This window comes from Dromiciops gliroides, chromosome 6 (genome assembly GCF_019393635.1).
Source record: "Dromiciops gliroides isolate mDroGli1 chromosome 6, mDroGli1.pri, whole genome shotgun sequence".
NCBI classification, from domain to species: domain Eukaryota; kingdom Metazoa; phylum Chordata; class Mammalia; order Microbiotheria; family Microbiotheriidae; genus Dromiciops; species Dromiciops gliroides.
The window spans coordinates 56,049,671-56,061,054 of record NC_057866.1 but is presented as its reverse complement, the minus strand read 5'-3'; the positions used below and the strand labels follow the sequence as shown (position 1 = coordinate 56,061,054).

Genomic DNA, 11,384 nt, shown 5'->3' with positions numbered 1-11,384 from the left:
TAGATTTGTATCCCAAAGAGATGAAAGGAAAAGGGAAAAGATCTATATGTAAAATATGTGTGTGTGTGTGTGTGTATGTGTATGTATTTGTTTATTTATAGCATCTCTTTTGGTAGAGGAAAAGAATTGGAAAGTGAAAGGATGTCCCCCAATTGGAGAGTAGCTAAACATATGATTGTGCTATAAAAAATGACAAGGGGAAAGGGTTCAGAAAACCTGGTAAGACATATGAATTAATGCAAAGTTGAAGTAAACAGAACTAGGAGAACATAACACACACTAACAGCATTATTATAATGGTAATCAACTGTGAAAGACTTAGCTGCTCTGATCACTGTATTAATGAAAAATACTATCCACTTCTAAAGAGAGAACTATGAGTACAGACTGAAGCATACTTTTTCTTTTCCCATAATGTAGCTAATGTGGAAATATATTTCGCATGACTTCATATTTATAATGGGTATCATACTTCTTCCCTTCTCAAAGAGCAGGGCAAGGATTGGAGAGGGAGAGCATTTAGAACTGAAAATAAAAATTTTTTTTAAATTTTTTTAAGACCTGGATTCAAGTCCCACCACTAACCCATACTAGTTGTATGTTCTGGGCAAATCATTTAGCCTCTTAGTACTCTCTAACCCTTTATGTACAAAGTAATTCCTAATCTGCATTGGTAGAGGGAATTTTGTGGCCCAGAGTTCTGTAAAGGAATGAAATACAAGGTCTAGATAAGATATAACCCTCCCTTATTCTTGTAGAGACTGTTCAGTTGAGGTAATAACAATGTGCAGAAATAAACATTTTTAGGGAATAACTCACACTTATGGAGCATCTAAGCACTCTTCACACCTTTATGAGGTCATCCTCAATGAGTTCATAAATTCAAAGTCAGTTATAATAGAAACATTCTGTGAAATAAAATCCATGCACAACAAAGGCAATGTTTCTCAAGTGTTTTATTCCCATCACAGTTTAGCTTACACTGAGTATCTTAAAAATATCGTACACAAAACATAATACAATTCCAAAGACAATCTCCTTTTCCAAGTGAATGCAATCTCACATGGTAAGTCAGTGTCTTACCTTCCTACAGTTTTGATTACCTTACCATTTGTTTCATGGCAGCTCTCTCCATCCAAAGGACTCAAACTTGTGCCAACTGGACCTTATTAATTTGGGGCATGAGAACAAATCTTCTAGGAATACCACTTTTGTGAAGGGGCTTTTGCATGCCACTGGCTATATTTTCCCCCAGTAAAACATGTTCAAGAATTCCTTCCTAGCAGCCACTGAAAAGGAATCTACAACTACTGCCTTGAAGTCAATGACATTTTAGAAAAATAAAAAACACTGAACTGAAAACAGCAGTCATATTCATCAAAGGTGAACAGTAGAGGGAAGCAACTAAACAGTTAATAATCACTCTGAAAAGGCAACCGGTATGAGGCCTTCAGAGGACAAACTCAGGAGTGTGAAGCTTCACTGCTATGCTGAGTCCAGGCTCATAAATTATAACAAGTTCATATTTTGAAGTAAAAATTTACTGTCATATTTTAAAAATTATTACTTTGTCCATAAAGTATGTTTTAGATCCTTTTATGTAAAAATACTCAAACCTTTGTTATGCAGTCTAAGAGCAGAAAGGAAGCTTTTTCTATGAACAAAATTAAATCGGATCACATAAAGCAATGAGACATGTACATGTTAATATATTTTCTGTGTATTTACAATAAATTCATTTGTTAATACTGTGACAGAAAAAGTAACTGATTGATCCACATTACATCATAGAAATGAGGTTTTAAAGATGACATCTTTCTAAATTAAAAAAAAAATTATAATACAGGGTTTCTTTTGTTTCTAATGTAATGACAAACTTCTGGGAAAACAAAGCTGATGAAACCTTTCAGAACGGCAAAGCCCAAAGTCAGAGGCATTGCAAAACCAAGCAGCAAGTAGTGAGTAGTTTTTTCAGTGCTACCCAATTAGACTTGTTACCATTCGAGAGAAAGTGTTCTTTTTTTTTTTCGGTGGCTTAAGACAAAATAAAGCACTTGATTTGAAAACTGCACTGATCTAAAGCAGCCACAAACAAAAAGCTACCAAATTGGGTACAAAAAACATAGCCTTGTAAGTATAACATGCATTAAAAAGTGTAATTATATAACATACTTTAAGTACCAGACTAATAAATTAAGAATGAAAATTCCATAACTATTTGTCTAACCAATTCATTTTATTTACCAGTGCAGATGTGTACCGGCATGAAGTTTTCGTCCCTAAAAATCAAAACAGTGCAATTTTTCTACCCCCTTCACACTGTATTTGGAGTGATGCTTTGGAAAACCTCTTTTGAATTTTCAAAGAGGAATAGTCTATTCTGAAATATTATTTGGATAGAAATTATTGCCATTAATTTTGATCACCCTAGTATACAGGCACAACTGAAATATTGGCAAATCTAGTTTAAAGAGAACAAAACAAGTTGAGGTCAGAATTTTAATATTGAGATAAATTCTTCATGATAAAAATTCAAAACAAAACAACAAAAATCAAACCCCACAAAAGTAGAAAAGCCTGATATCCAAACTGAATTCCTCAATCTTCCAAGGGCCTATATTTAAATAAATCTATCAGCACAAAACTAAGAGGGAAAATGTAAGAACCACAGTATGTCAGTCTCATTTTCCCAGCTGATGCTCTGTAAAAAGGGCTGATCTCAGTAGGAATATTAACACTTTTGTTTTCCAGCAGGTACTGTTGCATATCAATCAGGTTATCACTTGAGAGAGGGAAGGGAGAAGGGAAAATCAACAGCCCCAATTATCAAGTCAGGAATATCTGTATCCAGGTCCTAGGATTACAACAGCTGGATTAGCTCTACAGATTTGGATGAAGAGTTCTCTGTAACCTGACATTAATACTTGTCTGTAGTTACTGGCTAGGTGTTCATTTGGAAGTTAATGTTTCCCTACCCACCAACAGCAAGCAAATCAATGTCCTTTTCCAATTCCCATTTTACTTCCTCTTCTTCCTTGCCACCTAGAATGCCTTCCTTCAGCTGTTTGATAGGAAAATGTTCTCTTTTTCCATTGGTGAAGAGATGATTTCAAAACAGAAAAATATGGAATTGCAGATCCTGAGATGAAAATACAGGGAAACTAAAACCAAAGTGCTTAGTTACTCGAACTTCTGTTTCAGTTTTTTCTGGAAGATAGCTGGAAGAATAGAGAGCACTGCTAAAATCATCAGGACAAATACTGAGTTCCAGGAAACAGCTTCTCCTGCTGTTGTAAGCTGGTAGAGTGTTGTTCCTGCTTTGATTGCTACGAAAGATGGAGGTGCAACACCTGGAACAAAACACAAAATGAAAGCATCAAGACAGGTTATTTCAGTCTTAGGAACAATATGGTGCCTCTCAGTTTTGAAAAATAATTCATAAAAGACACAGGGCAAAACTCCCACTTTAAGGTTTGCTAAAAAGTGAATCATCTTAAACTGACGGGTCAAAGCATTAACAAGAGCTGGGTGAAGTGGTACTGATAGTTGTACTTCCCCTCTATGGGCCTCAGATGAGGAGGTTAGACTAAATGATTTCTAAGATGCCCCTTTAAAATGTCATGACTCGGGGCAGCTAGGTGGCACAGTAGATAGAGCACCGGCCCTGGATTCAGGAGGACCTGAGTTCAAATCTGGCCTCAGACACTTAACACTAGCTGTGTGACCCTGGGCAAGTCACTTAACCCCAACTGCCTCACCCAAAGTAAATAAATAAATAAAAATAAAAATAAAATGTCATGACTCCAAGAAAACTTACAACACTTACTACCACCATATGCTATGTGTACCAATTCCCTTTTTAGAATTTTAGTCGAAAGCTGTAAACAAAGATAAGACTATGGGACAGTTTTTATTTTCATATTTGTCAATAAAATGGAAGAGTCTTCTTTTCTTCATCAATTTCTCTATTAGAAATTAAAACCATTTGAGCAACCTAAGACTACTACGAAGGACTTCCTCTGATGCCTCACTTGGTAGGGAGGTGATCCCTGGTTTGTAAAGGTTTTAGTAGCTCAACACAAATTAAGAAAGAAAAGACCACTGTAGAGAAGGGACAGGACAAAGGGTGGCTATCTTTCACTTTAGGACCAGGTTTATCATCAAGGTCTTCGCCCAGGTCATTTTCTTTCTTCTTTTCTTTTCTTTTTTTTTTTTTTTTCGGGGGGGGGGAGGTCACAGCAAATCTCAAAGACAGTCTACTAAGTAGCAGAGGATATGAAAACATTAACCCCAATTTGGCAAGAGTCAAAAATTTGAGAAATCACTGTTCATTTTATCTCAGTATTTTAATGGGAATCTGAAAAATAGATTTGACCAGAAAGAATTCAAGTTCATCTAATATTTATTCTCCCTCTAAGCAGACTGTCCACAGATAAATTTCCAAATGGGCTACATTTTCTTCAAAGAATGAAATTCAACTAACTTCCTTAATTGACTGATTAATATTTATGTCAGTTATAATGCCAGATAAAAATCAAAAGGGAAATTGTAAGAAAAAGAGACCTAGGCTTCTTCTTAAACCACTCTCTTCTCATACAACAAAAGTTTTAAATTCTTATGTAATCCTGTCCCCTAAGTCAGTATCCAGTAGAGGGTGATATTCTGTAAAACATGTACAACTGAAGTCTTACCTAGAAAAGTACCAATAAAAAATACTTTTAATGGTACATTTATAACAGGAGATGTTATATTAATAAACCAGTTAGGCAGAAAAGGTGTTATTCTCAAAAATATTATGTAGTTTATAAGATGGTCTCGATGTCGTTCAACCTGTCATAAAAGAGAAATTAATTAGAATTCAAGCATTTCATCTAGGATTCCAACTTTTTTAAAATAGCTTGCAATGTATACACCTGCTAATCGCTTTGATCTTATCCAGATGAAATGAACAAAAAAGAAAATGAGTGGAAAAAAATTACAATATTCAGTGGTGGCAATGAAGGAACTGTTCCAGCACAAATCTGCATAAAATACTGAATGTTAAAATAAATTCTGATTTTTTAACAAGTAATAGAACTGAGTTTTCTTTTAGGATACGTGCTTACAATTTCTACCACCATTTTATCACTGGAGGGTTCTTTTTTTTTTGAAGAGTAAAAATGGGCCATTAGCTTTTTAGGACAAGAAACATACATTTATCTACAAATTCTCTGCACAAGCATTCAGGATAGTACAGTAGAAAAAGCAGCAGAATGGGAGGTAAGGAGTTCATCAGCTCATCCTGAATCCACCGAAATTCACTGTGTAAACAAGGATAAGTGCCTTTAACCCTTTAGAGCTCCATTTCCTCATTTGTAAAGTGGAAGAATTGAACTAAAAACTCTATCACGTTATTTCCAGTTATAATAAGCATTTCAGCATACATAGTAAGGAAAGAGCAGCAAATATGGAGGGCAAAGAGCTCCATCTTAGGTACTTGGTCCTTTTTTTAATCCTCTTATAACAGAGATCTTCGTTTTCTTTGTGCAAAGGTAAGCTGAAGGAGGCTGACAGAGAACAGGAAAATGATACCTTTTCTATAAGTCACTGTTTTCTCCTTATCTCTGCCTTATCTGTAAGTTCAACCCTAAACTGTTCACTATGCATAATAATCCTTTTCTCACCCTTTTGATAGTATTTTACATTGCTGACCAAATCCACAATCATTTATCAAAACATGTTCCAAGCACTGTGCTAAACACTGAGATGCAAAGGAAGGCAAAGATCATCTCTGTCCTCAAGGAACTTAGATTCAAATGGGGGAAATAATAAGGTAAAGAAATACAAAATATATACCAGACGCTTGGGGATGGGGAGTGGGGTAAAGAAAGGCTTCCCGTAGCATGTTAGTGACATCTAGAAGAAGCCTGGAAACTAAACAGGCTGAAAGTGAAGAGACAGAGCTTCACAGGCACAGAGAAGAGTCAGTGCTGAGGCACACACATAGGAATGCAGCACACGTTCAGAGAACTGTGAGGAGACCGGTGCTGCTGGAATGTGGAGCAGGGGAAGAAGAAGAGCCAAGTGTGAGAAGTCTGGAAAAAGAGCAATGAGTCAAACTAGGAAGAAGCTTAAATGTCACACGTGCATGAGAGGGAGGAATGTCAAGGAGGACAATGAAAATTGTGAGCCTGAAAGACTAAAAGGGTGGCAGTATCCTCAACAATCCCAGTGACGTTTTCATATGTATAATGGGCACCCTATTTCTTGTGTTCTCATTGGGGAGAGGGGAGGAATCTGAAACTGAAAATAAAAAATTTAATTTAGAGAAAAAAAGTCATAAGGAGTCATTTCACAGTTGAATGATGAGATCAGAAACCAGACTCCAAAAGGATTAGAAGAGAGTGAGAAGTAGGGGACATCGAGGTAGCACAGTGGGTAAAGCACTGGCCCTGGATTCAGGAGAGCCTGAGTTCAAATCTGGCTTCAGACACTTGACACTTACTAGCAGTATGACCCTGGGCAAATCACTTAACCCTCATTGCCCCGCCAAAGAGAGAGAGAGAGAGAGACAGAGAGAGAGAGAGAGAGAGAGAGAGAGAGAGAGAGAGAGAGAGAGAGAGAGAGAGAGAGAAATGGAAGCCTTGAGCAAAGACCACTTTCTCAAGGAGTTTAACCATGCAGAGAGAAAAGTTATAGGGTAGGAGAAGAAACAAGGGCATGTTTGTGGGCAGCAGGGAAGGAGTTTTACTAACTTAAAACTGCACAAAGACATCTGGGATATCCTAGATAAGAAAGTAGGGGGGACAAATGGGGACAATTTGCTGGAGAAAATGGAAGGGTATAGGAACAAGAACAAATGTAGGAGTTGGCCTTGGCAAGAAAAAGGAGACTAGAGTGAAGAAGGAGATAGTGGGGGAGGATGTTTGAATATGTAAGCTGAGACAAGAGGGAAAAGGGGGGAACTTTTGGAAAATAGTCAAGTTTTTCAGCAAAGTATGAAGCAAAGTCCTCTGGAGGGTGAAATGGAGTGAGATGTTTGAGAAATGAAAATTTCTGGAATAGCAGCTATAGAGAGTGGGATAGTGAATCAATCAGAAAGGAATAGGTCTGCTCAATATGTCCCTAACAGAACTCCTCCTGTTTTTACTGAAACCTAACTCTATTTAGTTCTGTCGGGGAGCCAGACTTCCAACCACCTAAGTTCATAACTTCAGAATTATCCTTAATTCTTTGCTCTTCCTGACTCTTCACACAATCAATCAACACTATTGTAACTTCTATTTCTTCCCTTCAATCCACAAAGCCACCATGCTAGTTTGGGCATTCATCACTCCTTGTCTGGACCATCATAACAGTTTCTTTTCATTGGCCTTCCTGCCTTGTCTGTCTACAGAACAAAATATAAACTCTTCTCTGTCATTTAAAGTCCTTCACCCCATGTACACATACTTCTAGTCTTTCAAAATGTGGTTCCAACCTATCTTTCCAAACTAATTTCTTATCCTCCACTCTGTTTGTGGTAAGTTACATTCCAGCCAAACTGTTCTCCTTGCTACTTCCTGTGTATGACAAGCCTGCCCCTGTGCATCCTCATCCTGTGCAGCCTCTTGGAACCTCAAGCTCACTTCAAGAATCAGTTCAGGGGGCGGCTAGGTGGCACAGTGGATAAAGCACTAGCCTTGGATTCAGGAGGATCTGAGTTCAAATCCAGCCTCAGACACTTGACACTTACTAGCTGTATGAGCCTGGGCAAGTCACTTAATCCCAATTGCCTCACCCACCCACCCCCAAAAAGAAGAAGGAGCATATGAAATAGTACAAATGCATACAATAAAGTTTTTACCTGCTGTGACCACTTTACTGCCTTTTCTGTTAAATACTTGTATACTACTGGTCTCCCAACCAAATAGGAAAGCATGTAACAGAAGGAAGCGCCAAGTCCAGAGCACTAGAAAGGAAGAAAAACCCATGAGCACAATTATACTTCCTTACCTTCCTGGGACTCACCTAGCCTAAATTCCATGTGGTCCTTAAGGTCATCAATTTAGAAGTAGAAGGGCCCTCAGAAGTTATTTAGTCCAACCTTCTTGTTTTGGAAATAGGGAGACTGAAACCCAAAGAAGCTAGGTGACTCGCCCATGATCACACAGCAGGTGCTAAGTAACAGAGTCAGAATGTAATCAAACCTTGTTGTGTGGAAATCAGATACCATTTATCTGGACCTTCTCTGTACCCAAGGCCACCCTTATAATGGAGCTCTATTACAGGACTCACATTCAGGATTTGATACAGGCAGGTTTATAAAAACAGCTAATGTTAGCTGAGAAAAGCATTATTTCAAGGTAAAATTCAAACACTAATCAAGGCACTGACTTGCTTTATTCCAAACTACTGTTCCTGAGGAGTCTTTACAATTCCCCCAATCAAAAGCCCCACCTCCTTTGCAGCAATAATATGACTCCCCAGAGATGCGTATGCTCCAGGACAGACAGGGAAGGTGACGGCTAACACAGATGCTCTGTACTGGCCCACCAAATGGGACAACTTTTCCTGGAGGAATTTTTATCAGCTACATAGCCATTCAGCTCCTCCTAAACCTCATCTCACAGACAGTCACTAGGATGTCACCATATCCCACTTTAAAATAATTTCCCCCCTGCTCCTTACTAAGATATATGTATGTATATGTGTGTACACACACACACACACACACACACACACACACACACACACACACACACACACTTACCAAACAAACAAGGAATAAGGCTAATGGAAAGGGATAAAGAAACCCTGAGAGAATACTGAGAAATATAGACCCTGGAATAGCAAATGTTTGCAAGCTGTAAACTTAATGGTTAAGGATTAAAATGTAAGTAAAAGCCTTCAAAATAAATTCAACACTTCTTAGAATAATGTGTACAGTATAATTTACAAGATAACCCACATTAACATAAGTAACACTTAATGGGCAATCTACAAACTATCATAATTTACTTTTTTATATTAATAGAATGCCTTAACTATAAGGTTGCTATCCATGGGATTAATAACAGTATAATTATACTAATAAAATGCCCTTTTAAAAGAAAATTTGGTTTATTAATATCCCAAACTTAAAAACCATAAAACGCTGATATCCAATAACTTACTTTACTGACAGACCATTTCAAATTTAAGCAAAGGAATTTCTTAACCACAAAATACAAACTTTTTACTAATAAAAAAAAATAGGGGTTATACATTAGACAATAAAACATGAAGACTTAAAAAAAAATTTAAAACAGAATTATAGTATCCTGGAAGTAGAAAATAAAGTTAATCTCAATCGCCAATTAAATTTTTAAATTATTTACATGGTTAAAAAACATTTGCATTATAATATTTTATAGTGTATTATAATTTGTGATGGCATTAATAAAAACAAGGAAATCTTGACAATCTCCTTTAACATAAAAAATTCTTTACTTTTGTCTATTAAGTTTAAAAGAACCTTTTCAATAAGACTTATTCAATTAAAACTGTTTTGGTCTAAAATGTAAAATGTGGGGGCAGATAGGTGGCGCAGTGGATAGAGCACCAGCCCTGGATTCAGGCGGACCTGAGTACAAATCTGGCCTCAGACACTTGATACTTACTAGCTGTGTGACCCTGGGCAAGTCACTTAACCCCAATTGCCTTACCCCCCCAAAAAAAGAAAGAAAACTAAAATGCTTATAAAAAATGGTTAATAGTTCTATAATAAAAATACAGAATTATATATAAATTAAATTATATAAAAATACATAATCTGGAAATCTAAATTAATTTGAGAATAATTATTAGTAATATAACTAACTTAAGCAAACAAATGGTATTAAAACTAATAAAAGAATTGGGTACAAAAAACAGCAACAAAGGCTGTAGACAAAACAACTAAACCAAAATAATCATTTTAATCCTAAACTTACAATGCTTTTATTCATTGTCTTTTTTCTTCCAACAGAAAATTCTCTATTTCCACAAAGGGCTATTTTATTCTCCCCATATAGTACATTATGGCAGTGAGGTGACTTTGGGCTCCTGAAGACGATATGGTAGTATATTTCAAGCACTTCCCACCAAAGACTTTATGTATGGTCTATTAATGGACTATACCTAGCAAAGCTAAGAGTTTATGACCTACCCTTTGACCCAGCAATACTACTTTTGGGTCTTTTTCCCAAAGAGATCATGGAAAAGGGAAAAGGACCCACATGTACAAAAATATTTATAGCTGCTCTTTTCGTGGTGGCAAGGAATTGGAAATTGAGGGGATGCCCATCAATTGAGAAATGGCCAGACAAGTTGTGGTATATGAATGTAATGGAATACTATTGTGCTGTAAAAAACGATGAGCAGGAGGAGTTCAGAAAAACCTGGAGGGTCCTGCACGGGCTGATGATGAGTGAGATGAGCAGAACCAGGAGTACATTGTGCACAGTATCGACATTGTGTGTTGATCAACTGTGACAGACTAGATTCTTCTCACCAATCCAATGGTACAAGAAAGTTCCAAAGGACTCATGATGGAAAAGGCTCTCCAAATCCAGAAAGAAAAAGAAAGAAAGAAACTGCAATATGGACGCTGATTGGACCATACTATCTCTTGTTTTTGGTGCTATTGTTTTTCTTTTTTGAGGTTTTTCCTTCTTGCTCTGATTCTTCTTGTATAGCATAACTAATGCAGAAATATGTTTAATGTTATATATGAGATTGCCTGCTGTCTAGGGGAGGGGGGCAGGGAGGGGAGGGAGGGAGAAAAAATTTGAAATTGGAAAACTTATCTAAACAAAAGTTGAAAACTTAAATAGATAGATAGATAGATAGATAGATAGATAGATAGATAGATAGATAGATAGATAGATAGATAGATAAGAAGTTTATGACCACAGCAACTCTGAAACATGTACTAAGTTATTAATAACTTACAGTCATATAGTATCTTAAGAGCCAAAGGATTTTATAAACATTATCACATTTGAGCCCTACAACAATTCTATGAGGTAAGTACTACAGGTCTTAGTCCCATTTTACAGACAGGGAAACTAAGTCTCATAGGATCATGTGTCTAGAACTGGAAAAACCTCAGAAGCCATTTAATTCAACCCTCTCATTTTACAGATGAGCAAACAGAAGCCAAAAGAGCTTAAGTGACTTAGCCAAGTCACATAGTAAAGTGTCGAAAGCAAATTTTTGGCCTAGGTGTTCCTGAGTTCAAGCCCAGCACTCTGTCCAATAAGGTTGCAATATAAAGGAAATTACAGATCCTTTAAGTACAAAGTAAAATATTGTAGGAAGGGAGTGTTTGATGGATCTGTAAATACCTACACCTTCCCTATAGACAGGGAAACAAACTCAAATAGATTCCTTAAATAGGTTAC

General features: G+C 36.8%; 1 protein-coding gene across 1 annotated transcript in view; it reads right to left on the bottom strand.

The window, feature by feature from the left end:
• Window positions 1–938: 938 nt before the first annotated feature.
• TMEM41B (transmembrane protein 41B) overlaps window positions 939–11,384 on the bottom strand; it is a 32,733-nt gene continuing 22,287 nt past the window's right edge. The window contains exons 4-7 of the mRNA XM_043970577.1: window positions 8,732–8,825; window positions 7,826–7,930; window positions 4,692–4,830; window positions 939–3,350 (exon numbers count right to left, since the gene is read on the bottom strand). Of these exons, the coding sequence (XP_043826512.1) occupies window positions 3,181–3,350; window positions 4,692–4,830; window positions 7,826–7,930; window positions 8,732–8,825 (508 nt within the window). The 3' untranslated portion in view covers window positions 939–3,180. The remainder of the gene's footprint in view (window positions 3,351–4,691; window positions 4,831–7,825; window positions 7,931–8,731; window positions 8,826–11,384) is intronic.